This window comes from Larimichthys crocea, chromosome XXIII (assembly GCF_000972845.2).
Source record: "Larimichthys crocea isolate SSNF chromosome XXIII, L_crocea_2.0, whole genome shotgun sequence".
NCBI classification, from domain to species: domain Eukaryota; kingdom Metazoa; phylum Chordata; class Actinopteri; family Sciaenidae; genus Larimichthys; species Larimichthys crocea.
Window position 1 is genome coordinate 6,124,080 of NC_040033.1, and position 17,374 is coordinate 6,141,453.

The 17,374-nt window shown below is 41.2% G+C and overlaps 1 protein-coding gene across 2 annotated transcripts in view; it reads left to right on the forward strand.

The window, feature by feature from the left end:
• cdh7a (cadherin 7a) overlaps nucleotides 1-17,374 on the forward strand; it is a 139,663-nt gene that overhangs the window by 84,737 nt on the left and 37,552 nt on the right. For both annotated transcript variants that reach the window (XM_027274436.1, XM_019274660.2), the window contains exon 4: nucleotides 3,570-3,689. In XM_027274436.1, the coding sequence (XP_027130237.1) occupies nucleotides 3,570-3,689 (120 nt within the window). The remainder of the gene's footprint in view (nucleotides 1-3,569; nucleotides 3,690-17,374) is intronic.

Sequence of the window (17,374 nt, forward strand, 5' to 3'; positions counted from 1 at the left end):
GCCTGTAAAATACGTCTCATGTTAGAAAGTGAGATTTTTATTGGGGTGTTTTCTTCCAAAGTAAAAATATCACCAACTTGTAAGACGGCACTTTCTGTCAGATGCTTACAATATAGGCACGGGCTCAAGCCAGATATGCGCAGCTAGCAATTAAAGTGAAATATTTACGCATAAACCGGAGATTCATCCGACCAACTGGAAGAGACGCACTCATGGTAAATGGTGTTTTTTTTTCCCTTCATTCTCAAGGTTACTTCAACAGTGACTTGTTGATGATTTCACCGCTGCCAAGTGTGTAGCAGGCGTCAGCTTTAAGACCAACACTGACGTACAGTCTAACAGCCAAAGCACCGTCTGAATCACAATGCTTGTTTGTGTTAATTTATCAATTAAATGGCTTTTCCCTTCTATGATGGGATGGATATCAATCCTTTGTCGTAGAATTACTTTGCCTGGAAAAAAAAATAATCCGCAACCAATCAAACGAGCCCAGTTGGAGCAACACGGCTCATTTCTACCGTAATGAATGACCTATTGAAATTGATTGGCGAGTGATTGTCACTGATTATGTTTTTCTCTGCAAAATCTTCAAACGCTTTTTCTGCATTACCTCCCAAAGCCACGGCTGTCAGCTCGAGTCACATCAACGCGTGTTTCTGTCGGTACGCTTAAAAAAAAATAAAATAAAAAACGTGCAAGGGGTCATGTCTGATGTCTTCTTCTCTGCCTTGGAGGAAGAGTGGGAGAGGACGATACAGTAGTGAAGAAGACAAAAAACGAAATGAAGAAACAGTTGTCGGTTGTCAGCAGAGTTCACACTCAAGTATGAAAACAAATTTCCGTCTTGTAAGCTGGGAATAATTTGGGGGATTTGGGGGGTCACTACTGGGCAGTAAAACAAAAGCAGACTTTATATCTTGGGTTTTATCTGCAGTCAACCACCATATAATGTCAGTGTCTTTCCTCTAAGGGCAATAATTTCGTCTAACAGAAAATGTAACATTTGTTGTACACTGTAGTATTCAACGTAAACTTAGCTCCTGTTGCGATCTTGGTTCAGGAGTTAATAGTGGAAGGTTAGCTGAGCATAATAATGGTTAACTGATGTGCACACTATAATTTGTTTATATAGTATTAAACAGGGACCATACAGGCTGCTATGTAAGGATAAGCAATGCAACAAATACACCGTATATGTGGCATTTAGCTGATGCAGCAGCGGTTAAGCTGTTAAATCTACAGAAGGTTAAAACAGCCGAGCAAGTCAGACAAAAACAGAATCAAATCAAGACAGATGAGAAACTGTGGTTAACCGCTGTCTTACCTGCTAGTTGACATTAGTACTGAAATGGTTTTCCAGATCATAATTTGATCCACACTCATCTGGAAATGTATCCGAAATGTTGTCTGGGCAAACTACTTTCTCAAGTCTCAAGCTGCTAATTGGACTGTACCTGGACCTATGACCAATGACACTGTGTCTCAGTTAGTACACTTCTGTGTACTACACTGTGTACTGTGTACTTCCTTGGCATAGTGTGCTTATTTCTGCAGGGTAGTTTTGTTTCAGTAACCATTGGTGGACCATTGGTACCAACATTTGACTGCCAAACTATGAATATAAAACATATGTAGAACTTTCATCTGTACATCGTGGTATTCAGCTCCAGCAGCTTCCTGAGCCCCCATTTTCATTATGCCGGTGGGCAACAAGTGTCCAGTGTTACACGCTCGACTTTCTGACCGTTATAAATGCATCATCCAACCCGAAACACAGCCTGGATATCCCGATACACGTTGACTACACCAGAAGCCCCAAAACAGAGGCCAAGTCACCATTGGACGATAAATGATGACAATAAAAATAACATAACATTGCAGAAAAAAGTGAATAGATCTTTTACTTCCAAACTCTATCGTACTGACCAGTGAGAAAAAAGAAGTGTGACTGGTCTATTTGTCCGCCGGCTAATGAAATGAGCTTCCCTGTGCAGATTCAGTGTGTAGGAGTTGAATTAACAATATAGATATCACATTTGTCTAAGTATTAACAGCAGCAGCAGCAAATTTACATGTAAATTAAGGCGAGAATCACTCTTTGGGATCTACATTATTTATTAAATGAGGTGAATAAGGGGTTAAGGTGTTAATCCAGTGCCCAAACCTCTTACAGTATATATCTTAATAACACCTTGAAATGATTATTTCAAATTAATGTATAAATTAAAGGAAAATCCATATACCGTATTATACTTACTTTGTCAGTTAAGGGCTTCTTGGATTGAATCTTAAGGGTTTTCTTTTTATCTTTATTAAATGGATGCAGAAATTAAGAGGCCATAACAAGACAAATAACTTGGGTTGCATGTTTTCAGCTGTAAATCAAGGACTCATTCGTGTGACTGAAGGGATTTTCTTGTGCGTGTTGTGCTGCTCGTATTCCGGGTTAACTTTTTGGATAGATAACTCCCCATTGTTCATTGTTCATTGTTCTCTTGCTTCCAAAACAGAAGTGGAATACTTCATTAAACAAGAATATCTGCCTTTCACTGCTCACGGAGCTCGCACCGGGATTTGACAGAGCATCATAAACAAACAACACTTGAGGTGTTTGTGCGACAAAACCACTTCTTCCTGCCTCTCGCCTTCAGATATCATTTTGTTTTCATAGTTACATCCCCCCCTCCTCTTTCTGCAGATCAACAGAAGCTGTTTGTGGACCCTAAATCACTAACTGGATGGGTTACCATCTGTGCATGTTAACTGGAAAATATAATAGTAAGAGAAAAGTACAAGGATAAAATGTTTTTCTGACTGTATCTTTGTCTAAAACTTTGTGTCATAAAAATTCTTTAATCTGCAGTTTTATTGAGTCCTAATTAGTGAAACACAAAGAGACCCTGTCCTCCTGTGACATCGCTGGAGGACAAACTCTTTGACTCTTTTTAAAAAACCCAAAAAAACTTTAGTAGTTTGGGGATCAGAATGATATGAGACGCATAATAATTTAGCTCCGTCTTTGTTGTCGGCGGTGAATGCCTCTTTAACGGAGCACAGATTGGCTGCAGAGCCCATTTGGCCGCTGAATTAGAATCAACAGATTGAAGTTACAGGGAAAGATGCTCCTAATTGATCTGTAGGAGGCGAGTGGAAACAATGCTAATGAAATGATCTCTAAAGGCAGAGAGTTGCACTTTAATCCTGCTGCAGGATGCCTGCAAACGATGGTAACGACGAATATTTGTTTCGCTGTGTTTGAGCCGTGGTACGTGGCAGATCACATCGATTGGTGCAGCTGAAGGTTTCTGCTTTAAACTCAGGCGTTTTGTATAAAACTAAAGTAAACACCAGGGCGAACAAAGGAAGACTGTGTAATGACTAATGACTAATGAGATTATTTACCGCTTCAGAAGTTACATTTTCATTGCTTTCCCCTTTTTTCTTTTCCTCCCTTCAACTAGAATTGGTCACCCTCTCAGTCGATATGATGACTATTTCCACATTTAGCTTTGTTTGACTTGGCTTCTGGATGTTGTCTTGGAAACTAATGAAGGGCTGTCTGCCCACAGGAACAATGGTGGTGCAAGTGGCCGCCACCGATGCAGACGACCCAACGTACGGGAACAGTGCCCGGGTGGTCTACAGCATAATCCATGGACAGCCCTACTTCTCAGTGGAGCCCAAAACAGGTCAGTACAACATGTTAAATCAACATAAATCACCAAAATGAATCATTTAAAGGGCCCGAAACACATTTCCTCATTCTTAATCTGAGTGATGAAGTCTTACATGAACACAATTATCTTTTACAGAGAGAAATTTCTGTATTTGTGTTTTCTCAGTGCCTCTTTAAGTTTGAAGTAGGCAGCGCTTAGTCGTATACTTCTCTGCACATCAGGATTTAGCATGAAATGAAACGGACGTGACTTTTTCCTGAATGTTCACGTATATTTTTGTTTGTTTAGTCATTAATAAGAAAAATTCATTTCAATATCTGAAACCAGGTTTTCCAGGTTAATTTAACGGCTCTAATAGCCACATCGAAATTTTTCTTCATACTGAGTGACCGCTTCGTTAGTTAGGCCTGTAAAATACACCTCTGCCACGCAATAAATTACATTTTTATGAAGCTCACCAGTTTTGGTGAGAGGCGGTGTTGAATTGATGATGATTTTGTGGTGGTGGAATACGATGCAGTCCAGTACAAAGCCATCACTAACTATAACCTCGGTGCTAAAACATCTAATTCAATTAACACCTCTATGGCAGTGTCAAAAAATGGAACATCATAGGCATTAAAAAAAGTCGAGTTCATGGCAGAACAGTTCATTTGTACCTGTGTACACAAGCTGACAGCTCAAAAAACACAATATATAATATATAGTCGCAGTTGTAATAGCTCAAGCAGAGAAGAGTCGGTTCTATCAGCTACACAGCAATATTTATATAAGGTTTGATAACATTGATTGGCATTATAGGTACCATGAGCTACCGGATCATACCAGACCAAGTCAGGGTGTGTGGCGGCTTTAAGCGTAGTTCAAACTGGAAAATAAAGCCAGATTCCTATTTTGCAATCAGCAAATTTAAGCACTGAGTTATAGAAAATGCATACAAATACAATACAAATGTTGACTTTGTCCAATAAAGATAACAGCGACTGAATTAGGAAAAAAAAGGGTCTGAAAAAGGACTAAAATAAAACCGTAAGATAAGATGAGAGGTAGTTTGTTGACTTGTGAGGCGTTTTGCAGCGGCAGACCTCGTTACATCTTCATAGCCGGCTCATTAGCCACTGGCCTGCCAAGGCTTGGCTACTTCATGCAAAGCACTCTTGCAAGAAAACAGAGAAATATGGGCCATCCAGTATTACTGGGCTTCGTCCTCTGCTTTAGGAGCAAACCATACACACATGCTGGGATTTTATGAATGTAGTTCTAATTCATGGACTGGTGAAAGCCACTGCAGTGCCGGGATTTATGTCATTTATTTTTCACACTCAGGCAGACACAGAAATAGGAGGCGAGCTCGACAACAAAACAAAAAAAATAAAATAAAAAAAAATCCACGGTGACCCGTGAGGTTGACTGTAAACATTCAATAAGCCTAACCACCGGCAGAAAATGGAGCATTCAAGAAAAATGAGTGCGCATCACAAGAAAGGAAATGACTTCATACTGTGTTGGCATTATGAATGTGATGTCTGAGGAGGAAAAGATGTTGCGAGCATCAACATTTCAGCACACTTAGCTCTGAAGTCTGCACTGTATCACAGCATTTCTATGTTGTTTTTCACTTTCTAGAGACCTTGGACTAATGAAGCCTCCTGCTGAAGCTTTCATTAGGGAACATTTCCATGTTTTGGGGGCGAACATTTACATGTTTTATACGCTCTAAATGAATAAGTTCCTCGTGGATACTCTTTAAGCTCCGATAGTTCCACTGGGACTTCTCTGAGGCTGTAAATCTTTGATTTTCTTGGAAGCTGAAACTTCTGCTCGGGCTAATTAATCTGTTAAAATGCTGCAATCACCTTCCCTAAGATGAGTCTGGTTTGGAACTTGTGTTTCAGTGTTTATTTTTTTCTCTCTGACTTAATGTCATGAATTCATCTGGTGATCAAACACCAGACATCCATGGACGTTGGTAAATCTGATGCTTTTTGTGCAGTCAACATTTAAGCCACAAAACAACATGGAAATTCGGCTGGTTTGGTCTAAACTTAGTGTAAGACAGGTCCTCTCAGTGCAGATCTGTACACTGTAAAACACCCAATTTATTATTTTTTTTTCAGTTTATCTTATGCTTACATAACTATCAAGCAGTTTTGTCTTTTTAATGAACTGAAACCAAATGTTCCAAACATTTAGAAGACTATTAGTAAAGGAGCATGTCCTAATTTGACTTAATCGCCAAAGTGTCTCATTTTCCTGGACCCCACAGATTCATTTCCACAAATTAACTCACAGTGCTGCTGACAGGACAAGCTAACATGTAAAAATTAAAAAAGTACAAATGTTTAAAGTGTGTATGTAGACTAAATATTAGATATTCTGGCGCTCTCATTCCTCAAACATGCTTCAATTAATTTATATTTTTCTCTGTTGGCCATGGGAGCAGTGCCAATTTGGTCTCTACCAACTCTTTGGGGGAGATATTTTGATCTTCAGCTTTAGTTGACCAGCTTGTTGTTTGGTGCTGGCCAGGTAGCATTTAATGGATTTGCTTGAACTTTTTAGCTAAAAACAGACACACTTTTTTTTTTTATGTTTCTGGCCAAATTATGAGTTTCAGTCCAATATTCTAATTTGTTTTAGCTCAGTTTTGGTCTCCACCGACCCCTGAGGTAATTGCTTTGCTCATTAGCTGTGAAATGCACAACTTTGTTCACCTGCGGGTCACAAACTTTGTCTGTTCAGGAGATTTTGAGAGTTTTTTGCCTCCTCATTTTTACATACTGAGGTGGTTTTTATGCCAGGTTTGGCTCCTGGTTTGGATCCCGGGGCTGAGTCACTTCCATTAGCTACATGGCTGATCGAGCTAACGACAGTTAGTGGTTTACTACTTAGAAATCTTTACGCCAAGAAAGTCCATAAATCACCTTGGTAAAGTTATTTCCTGCGCTTGAACCTGGTCCGACACGCTGAGCTCGGTTTTGTTGCTTGCTAAAGGCAGACTTATTTAGCAGCAGTTAATTAGTGCTATGCTAAAACAATATGTCCATCAGGAAACTCTGTAAATCATAGAGCTGAATCTAAGCAGCTGGAGGACATCAGAGGGAAAACCAGCAAATATATTCTGTATAAAATTTGATTCAGTTTCACCAAAATCACTGAATGAATTTTTTAAAGTTGTGCTTTTTGTACTGTAATCAGTGAGACCAGGCCGGATACACATGTGGCAGCCTCCCGAATCACTCATAGGACAAACAGGAACCATTCTGCTCTGGCGGCATCAAAAAAAAGAAAGTGTTTCATTGAATGCAAAATTAGCAGCTACTAAGTGCAGGATGAGTCATCCAACAACCTTTTAGCATTTAGCAGGAAATGACAAACTCTAAAATACCATGAAAGATACCTTTAAAAATGACATTTTAGACATTATTTGGCCACATAGTGGGGCATATGTAATAAAAACATCAATTTTGATGTCAGGGGGACTTTAAATCATAAGAGCGGATCGAAACATTGAAGTTGTGGCTCGTACAATGAAAGCAATGGACTTAAAGGTGCTGAGAAAAGAAACCGCAGAGAGCGGCATGGCTTTTAATCGTTACCTTCTGTCCAAGTGTCCTTGAGCAGGATACCAAAACCCAAACTACTACCAATGTGTAGATGGAGCAAAAAAATCATTTTGAAAAAAAAGAAAAGATGTCTGCAAAGTGATTTTTAGCTTTAAGTACGGAAAATTGCTTTGTGTAGCTTTAAGTGTAAAACCTCACAGATAAATCCCAGATTGGTACTCTTTCTGTAGGACAATGGCTGGTTTATTAACCTGTCAGACAAGCAGCACACACACACACAAAGACACACACACACACTCCTAAATGTGCACCCAGATACAGCCCTTGGGCCCCTGCCAGCGCCTTGGCTTTCTGCTGCCCATCACTGCCTGACCACGACTGATTATACTTGGCTCCCTTTCCATCCACGTAGAAGGTGATTGGATCTCATGGTTATGAGATGCAATATTGGTGTCAGAATTGAATAGTGCGGATGGCTGTCGGGGAGGTGTGACTCCATGTGGGACTTGATGCAGGGAAGCATGAAGACATGTTCATGTTTGACAGGGGTAACCTTAATAACAGCCTAGTGTAAAACAATGGCTTATAGAACAGTAACCTGCGTGTCAAGGGGGAAATCCTGCAGCCTTTCATAGCAGCATTGTTACTGCCTAGAAGTCTCTATTGGTTTACAGAAGTCTTTTTTTTTTTTTTGATAGATTTCTTTTTAGATTTCTTTCCCCTTATATTGCTCCCTGAAAAAGTATGAGACACAACTGTAATTGAGAGAAATATTAGGAAGGGTTCACCCAGTTACCTGCTTCTTCATCTTAATTTAGTTACCTTTCAAGAAGAAGTACCTTGGGGAAATAAAAATTTATGCTACCTAAAAAAAAAAAAAATTGCTCTGCTGGTTTTCGTGTAAAAGATCCTGTAGTGTCATCAACTTCTAACACTGTAGGACCTTTTAGAAACTTTCCACCTTTTGTATTAATTTTTCTGTCCGTGACACATTTTTTGAAAAATCACAACACTTACTCTGCGATAATTACGTTTATTACAGAGTATCAGTTATCTGCAAGCATCTTACTGAGCTTATATTTCGAATTTAGTGATACGTAACACAACATTCTGATCACGAGACAAAAAAAAGGAAGGGGGGGGGTCTCATTTATCTGGATGTGTCCAGCAGACGGGACTGATTTGTGCCCGCTCGCCTCCGGCTGTTCAGTGATCTTTAGCAAAGTTTGCGAGAACACCTAAAACCCATTGATGAGTCTCAAGTGAGACTTCATGACACCAATACCAATTAGAGCGAGAGCAGACATTTACTTAAGTGATGTTCAAACAGCATGTCTGCCCCTATAAAGTCCCCATTACTCTCATGTCATGTTTTTTTTTTTTCTTCTTCTTCTTAAGGCCCATTCAGCTCAATGACCGGAACTCATTCTTTCACAGTCTCGCTTGATGACGTGTTTTTCATTAAGCTAAGTGGATTTTTAAATCCCAAGGTTGATATTTCAAAAGCTTTAATGGGTTATGAATGCTTACTGTAAGTGGCCTGTGTTCTCCCGCAGTAGATTGTGATGCTAACTGGAGTTAATTCCTCCTACAACCGACACAAAACGTTTCGTGTCGAGCTGTCAAAGCGTTCAGCATTGTCGGCTATCCTTGGATCTTGAGAGTGACAGCGCTTACATGTAGACCTTCGTTTGCATCTTGACACCGTTTTTGCACTTTGTGATGTTCTATCACAAGAGTTAGGTAAGGTTTATATAAGTGTTTGCTGAAAAATGTCAATCACAACAGCAGAAGAGCTGCCCTTATACAGTAGTTAACTTTCTGTCTTCTGAGAGATGTGTGTGTTCAGGTCTAAACTATACTTTCCTTTGTGTGTTTTTCTTTTAGATGGTCGTATTTTAAAGCTGTGTTCAGTTAAAAGCAGTTCAAAAACACGTCAATACAATCAGAGGTTTTGCTGCTTCAGTCTTAAACCATAGACTGTATAAAATATGGATGTTGCATCTGTGACATCACCCATGGGCCGCCATCGTGGCTGCCCTGCCCTTTGCCGCCTCCAGGCTAATCTAGAAATAGGCAAAGACGTGATTCAGCAGCGGAGCTGACGCCTGGGTGCTCAAACAAGTCAGCTATAAGGGCATCCACCTGTCAATCAAAGTAGATACGCTCTTAATTAAGCATAACCTTAAGCCTTAATATAATTTAAATGGACGAGTTATATATAAATTCAGACTCAGTACAGTTGTCATGAACGGGGAAATTAGCTACAGAGACCAAAACTGTTTTTTGTACCAGGCTGTAAACATGTTTATTTCTGCTGTGAAGTTGGACATTTGAACATGGGGACTTATGGAGACTGACTCATTCTGGAGCCAGCCTCAAGTGGACGTTTGAGGGACTGCAGTTTTTGGCATTCATTGGCTTCACACGTCGCGGAGGTTGCCATGTCACCAGCAACCCTTGAATAAATATAGATATTAGAGAGTTTACAGACTTTATGACTCTTCTAAACTTGTGCTATTGTTATGGTGCAGGCACGCTTGATCCGTTGACGGATTGTATTAATTTTCTATGGAAAGCAGCAGATCCAGCCGTGCTGTGCATGATGGATAAGCCACATTGAGCTGACCGTTCACCCGCAACTTATCCCAAAGGTAGCCCCGTCCGGCACAGCGCAGCATGCTCAGAATACTCAGATTGAACAGTAAAACCAGGCAGCGCTGATGAAATGAATCAAGATTCTGCAGCTGCGCGTAACCCTAACCCTAACTGTTGAGCTGCAATATGAGAACGTTTCCGACCTGGACACCGTGTTGAAAAACGGATGATCCAACGCCAAGCACTGCCCCCAGCTAGCGACTATATCACCCACCAGTCAGCACGTGCAGCGGTCCAGTGCATCCAGATGCGTCCTTGCCGGATTCTGTGTCTGCACCATTATACTACATCTTTCCTTTTTTTTTACCATGTATCCATAAGCGTCATGTGTTTCCACAGCGGCTGCTGTTTGGCAAAAGTTACGTAGTCTTACTTTAATGAAACCTCAGACAGACATCATCTTGGGGACAGATAGAGCTGAGTAAATATCAAATCAAATCAAATTTTATTTGTATAGCCCAAAATCACAGAGTACATTTGCCTCGGAGGGTTTTACAATCTGTACAGGGAGGGACACCCTCTGTCCTTAGACCCTCGGTTTCGAGGGAGGAAAAACTTGCCCACAAAAAACCCTTAAACGTGAGAATGGATGAAATTCACAATAGGTGCCTTGCAGTATGAATCTATAGTGATAAAACATATATAACATAATATAAAAGTGTCCACAAGTGGAAGTTGCGGGATCACAACACACTGAATTCATTTCCCAAGACTCCACTCTCCTGTTTATGTTCACCTCAGTTGGCAGCAATGCTGTCCTGCATGTTTCCACAGATCACATCGAAGCTATATTAGATTAAAATCAGCAACACATCTCTAAATGCTGAATACGATGTGTAGAATTATAGTAAAAATGTATTATATACAAAGAAAACATTGCCACAAAAGATAAGTGACATTTAACAAATGAGTACAGCAGGAGATAATGACAGGAAAAATAAACACATGGTGGTAAATATAATGCACGATTGCTCATTTTACTTTTGTAAAACACAGTTTAACAACAGTCCAGGCGGAGAAACTGACAATATAAATAGTGAGTTAACATTAACCACCACAAAGACAGAGACCAAGTCTTTTCTAAGAGACGTATTGTGTTATTATCTCACTACAGTTAAATGGCAACAGGTGTTGTGTCCACGCTCTGAATTGGCTGTTAAAGGGACCACATTGTTTGTGCTAACTGTTAGTTTTGAACATATTGTCAATACCATGTATCTTAGAGAGTACACACAGGGGGGGAGGGGGGACGAGACACTAGCTTTTTAGACAGCGGCCTCAGGATTGAGTGTTGTGGGATGAGCGCTGTGCTTCTGTCTTTGCAAGTTACTAATTAGTCCCATTTGCAGCACACGCCTGGGCCATAGCGGAGGGTGACTTTGACAGAGTGCCTGGGCCGAAATACACTCTAAGCTCCGCGCTGCAATACTGCACTAGCGATTAAGTGGCAGAGGGCTAATGGTCGGGAGGTGGTGGGGGTGGCGGAGATGTGTGTGACCCGGTGTTAGGTGGGTAGCATCCTGGCTCTCTTTCGTCTAACAAGTCTCTTTACTCTGGTTCTTAATCCCAAATTGAATCTACAAGGTGCCCTTGGGAAAAGTACTTAATCCTCAATAGCTCCAATAACTTCCCAGCAATGCAGAACGTCGGCGAAATACATAAGTTTCCGCGCCTAAATGTGCTCAGTTAAGACGGCGTTTTGTAATATATATTGATTGATCGCTTGTAGTTTAGTTTGAAGGTGACGCTGATGGCGGTGCCGTTAAGGACTGCGTCCTAATTGATGGCAGGCTCAAGGAGGTCTGAACAGCTGCCTCCAGCCTCCATACACCTTGGCGATATGGCGAGTCCTCTAGAGACAATTATCCGCGCGCATTAGGACTGCTGGGCATGCATGCCTGCTCACAAACATCGATGGCTGGAATAACAAGAGAAGTATTTAGTTAGTGGGAAATGGCAGGTGCCTGAATGAGAGGATTAATTACATTCTGAAGGGGGTATTTAAGATGTGACGCGGCTTGCCTCTCAGAGCGACAAGACTGTGACATCTGAATATGACAGGTACTCAGGTGAAAGACAGGCAGGACGGACCCGGCTTTGTCTTCGCTCAGCCTGAGGATCTAATTAAAAATGTTCAATCAAAGGAAAAGGCCAGATCCGGATCCTCGAGTAATCTATAGCAGCCTCCGTCTCGTCACGTGTGAATCTCCCACCGCCGAGGTCAGGAGGGGAGACGGGTCGGCCTGTGAATATGATATTTAGCGTGTGTGTGTGTGTGCTTCCTTAAAGCGTGTGTGTCGTCGTCGCTCTGCACCAGATTCTTGCACCAGACTGCACTAAATCCAGAACATTACAGCTGAAGGCTACGTATAAATCTCGCTGCCTCTCGTAGTATCAAGAGAGGAGATGCGATTTTTTTTTTCCCATTTCTAATCACAAGCGACAACACACAACACTTGCGCGTGTGCGCATATCGACACACTCCCTCTTAGCGTGATGGATTATTAATGGATATTGTGTTCAATAACATGTTGAACATGCTTCTATAACACTCTTTACAGTGTCATACCATGTGGCCCCCTTTCACAATCAAAAATCCCTGGGAAGGTATAGTGACCCGTGATTAACGCATGATGCTTGAATGTCACTCAGTAATAAACTACCCGGGCCGGAGGTTTTATTCCCTGTTTGTATGGCCTGTTTTTGTGTTATGGGATCTATTCCTTGTAAGTGGACCGCCTGAGGGTTCAGCAAATCACACACTGCACCCTTCATGTTTAAGTGTTCATCACCTTCATCAGTACCTCTCATAGCTGGATGCAGGGCCAGAGGGTTCCTTCCTAAAGTCTGCTGTTTTATTTCCTCTTCCCAAGACAAATGTCAAGTATCTGGGCTTTAGCAGGGAGCGTGGCCCACCCGTCTGCCGCCAGTGGTGTGGAGACAGCTAGATAAATGCGCGGCTACAATGCGTCTGGCTTGCACCGGAGGCAAGGAGTCACGGCGCAATGCGAGGCCGCGCCGTGATAGCGACAGAAGGATTTTAATCATCGCCTCTCCCCGGGAATGACACCAGCGCCGCACGGGGTAACAGAGATAGAGAGCGAAGGGAGGGGGGGGGGGGGGGGGGGGGGGGGGGGGGGGGGGGGGGGGGGGGGGGGGGGGGGGGGGGGGGGGATGCTGGCACCCAGCAGACAAAACAACAGCCTTGCAACATCGCTGTGTGGATTATCAGTGTCGCTCGCTGAGAAGTATGTGTGCTTCCGGCCAGGCGGGAGGAGAAACATGTCGCTGTTTTGTTTTGTTGTTTTTTTTTGTTTAGCGTGCTGGAATCAGGATTCATGGCATCATTAACCACAGCCAATATCTCTCAGACTCCAACCACACCAAGCTGATATTAAATAAGTATATCAATTGTGTGTGAAGCCTATCTATGGTTTAGTGAGAGCATTCATTTGTCTCACTGCTGGCTGCACAATCTGAACATCTTTTTTCTGCTTTATATCACCTTTTAGGAGCCATCCGTTGCCAGCTGTTATTATAATCCAACCATTATCCGGCTTCCTTTCCTCGGCTCCCAAAAGTTTAAAGATGCCTCTTTCAAGTCTAGACATGCATGCTTTGTCCCTGTACCGATGTTGTGTGGAGTATGAAATAAAAAATAAAAAAAGTTTTCCTCTGTTTGTGTCTAGCTAGTATTAAGGGGAGCCTCGCCGGATTGAAGGTTTGAAGTAACCTTTCTGATGCAACTAAGTAAACAGGGTTCACAGGTGTCACTGCAGCAGGCACCGGAGCAGCGTCGGGTGCTCTCTCTTTAATTGGCACCGCGGTTACACTGTGGAAGGGGAAACAGAGAAGCGATGAATGGCTGGATGGAGGACGGAGGATGCGAGAGATAAACGGAGCAGATGGGTGAATATCCACAGCGCGGAGATAGATGCCTGAATTCACACAATAAACGACTTGGAGGGGGCAAAAAAAAAAAGACAGCGATGACATGTTTTGACATTGACATCGAAGCTCAGCAGTGTGTTTTGCTCCAGCGTTGTATGACAGCCATCCCCGTGTTCATTATTTGATGCACGGCTGAAATGACATGTTTTGTAGAGGAACAGCAAAAAGATTATTGCTTTATTGACCATCGTCGTCTCACTGTAAGCCCACCGGCAGCGTCTCGGGGGGGTGGGGGAGAAGAAGTGGACGGCTCACTATAATTTAGCTAACTGAGCTGAGCCATTTAGTTAGAGCAGCCAATAACAGCTTTCGGCTGGAGGGACTGTAATGACATTAATAAAGGATGGCAGAGAGAGAAATAAACACTTAATGGAATAGTTTATTTTCAAGTACATGGTCAAAAGGCATCTTCATTGTTCCTCTTCAAGTCTTTTGACCCACTTTTCTTGACTTGTTTGTCCTTCGTTCTTTGTTCTGGGATTGATCTTAATTATGTGTGTGTGTGTGTGTGTGTGTGTGTGTGTTTTTCCTGAGAGAACCAGACGTTTTCCTGGTCAGGGTAAAGCAAGAATGATGATCAGGTTGGACGTGCACTGATGAGGGTTGCGGTTTAACCTAAAACAGGACGCGCACAAATCTGATACGCACGGTTCTATAATCGGTGGATCTAATCATGAGAGCGATAGAAGTTTATCAGAAACATGCTGGAGGTAGAGCATAAATCTATTTAGAACTGATATTAAAAAAAAAAACTTCTCATCATGCCTCCTGCAGTGTAAACAGGACCTGCAAATAGTTAATGCAGTGCTGCTTTGCCTGATGCAGATCAGCTAAAAACAAACTTCAACATATTTACTGTAACAGAATAAGTGTAAGTATGTAGGTGTAACTTCCAGCCAACTAAACCACTGTTTATTGTCAAAATATACATTGACCAAAGCATGATGGGAACTGTAGTGCATATTCTTCTAAAATGGAAATGTAAAAACCAATATGGGTGACAAAATCTTCTCCATGTCTACATTATTTAGCTTCATTATTAGTATTATTGTAAAAGTATCTACTAATACCACAGCTCTCCTCATAGATGTTGGCTTATAATTAGAAAAACTGTGGCCAACCATTTGAAATGACATAAAACTTACAAACCACTCACATAGCAAATGATTGTATTTCTGAGTAACCAATGCATCCTGAAAATAACTATATGGAGAATACCCAAGCTTATACATGTTGTATATGGCAAGAGGTTGTTAATTAAGGGTATGATGGTGTGTTCCCACAAAACGAATTTCAGCTTGCATTACTCATGCATCTAACCTGAGTAAAGTAAAATATCTTGCTCACTTCAGTGGTATGGATTCAAAATAAACTGATTTTGTTTCAGTGGTATGGGATTCAAAATAAACTGATTTTAAACTGATTTATAGAAATCTGAATTCCTACTTTCTCAGATATATCTGCAAAACAACAACAATACAGCTTTTAAAAACGCTCACGTTCTGAACACCCGATACATGCAACTTTTTTGCTCAAAGTTTAATATTCCCAACTTACACAAGTGCTGCAAGAACATGAAATTTACACCGACCAACTTGCGTCAGTCGCGTCGTCCCTATGCAGCCGGGTGCAAATATGGGTCTATTCATGTTTACATCTTTACATTGACTTTGTATGAAGAGTATAAGAAAAGAAGGGACAGTTGTATCATATGTTATACATGTTATACATCAGCCTTCACCAGCTAGCCAGTTTAACTGTTTCCTTTAAAAACAGTTGCTAAAAAGTTTTTAAAAATATAACTATACCTCGGTGATATGAGCAACTTTTACATCATCATTTGACCAGCCGGTAGTAAAAACCTTGATTAGTGTCAGCTTTAAGTCAAAAACAGGTATAAATCTACATCTACCTCTTCAAATCAGCCGGTGAAATCTGCAAACGGTAATTTCACGTCTAAAACGTCCTCGTCAAGGGCGCAGCTGATTGAGAATTCCTTCCAGTACATATAACGAGCAAATAAGTACAGTGTTTTTTTTTTCTTCCCTCATGAGAGTGGGCCTCAATTACATGTCAAATTTCTGTGTAATTTAAAGGATTATGAGAAATTCTTCAGGTGCCAACATGAAGCAAGAGCTCCCTTTGATCTGCTTCATCAGGCTGTAAATATGATAAAGCGGCAAAAAAAGATTCATTTATTCGGGAACTGTGTGCTGTAGCTTTGTGGGGTTCGTAATGAGCAATCTTCCACGTTCTGTAGGAATCTTTAATAAGTGCCATTTAATGAATGAAACACATTGTGTGGTAAGTCATTAACTTTGAAAGCAACAGTGATTGCTTTTGAAGGATTAGGACACTTTTTCTTTGCATTTAAATGCGTGGCGTTAATTTTGCTCCAGAATTATCATCTTTGTAGTCAAGCGATAAAGTTGAGATTGGGAAAAATGTCATTAATTAAAAGATTTCTCTTCAAGCCTTTTAGTGTTTGGAGCATGTGTACTATATCTTGGCTCCACACTTGCTGTTTCATGCTGCAGCTCAGGTGAAAAACAGACAACTACAGACAAATGCCAGTCATTTGATGCCAGTGTTGTCACATCTCCGATCCTTTTATGATACGGATCAATCGTGACAGGGGGACAGACAGATAATGCTTCCCCTGGCGGCTAATATGTCTCCTTGCATGTGCTCACTTTCCTGACAACGCCTTAGCATTAACCTCATCATATGTCAGTCTACTAAACTATCTGGAGTGACGGCACATTTGAGGACACATAAGAGTCGCAATTCATTGCTGTCGAGTAAACAAGCATCCAGCCATTACACACATCCCCAATTAACCTCGAGTCATGTTTTCTTGTAATTACTACTTGAAACGTTGAAGCAAACAGGTTTTTACTGAATTCATATTTTTAAACCATCCATTTTGACATGAATAGATGCTTCCAGTACTTGAGTGTTCTACTTGTCAACTTGCAGTTAAAATTATTTTAGGGCCTGAAGTGTAATTTTGTTGATGTCTTTGAGTCACTTCTTGTGTGGTACATTTGAAGCTTTTTCGCTGATTTTAAATATATAACCATTACATGCAGTGAGGCATGTGAAATCTCTATAAAATATAGATCAGGAAAATAACATTTATGAAACATGTTTTCTACCACTTACCTGAATAAGTGATTCACAATGTAAAAAGATTGTAGTGCTGGGTCGGTCGGCAGGATAGTGGGTTGCGCGGCCGCCCCGTGTGTAGAGGCTATAGTCCTCGCTGCAGCTGGCCCCGGTTCGAATCCCGCATCGGACGGCCCTTTGCTGCGTGTCATTCCCCCTCTCTCTGCCCCTTGTTTCCTGTCTATCTTCAGCTGTCCTATCATTAAAAAGGCATAAAGGCCAAAAAAATTTAATCAGAAAAAGAAAAAAAAAGATTGTAGTGCTCATCTTATCAGAGAAATGTGTTGCTGTGGGTGTCTGGAAACTAGGAACAAACAAAAATGTGTAAACAGTTACCTGAAAGTAGAAATATGG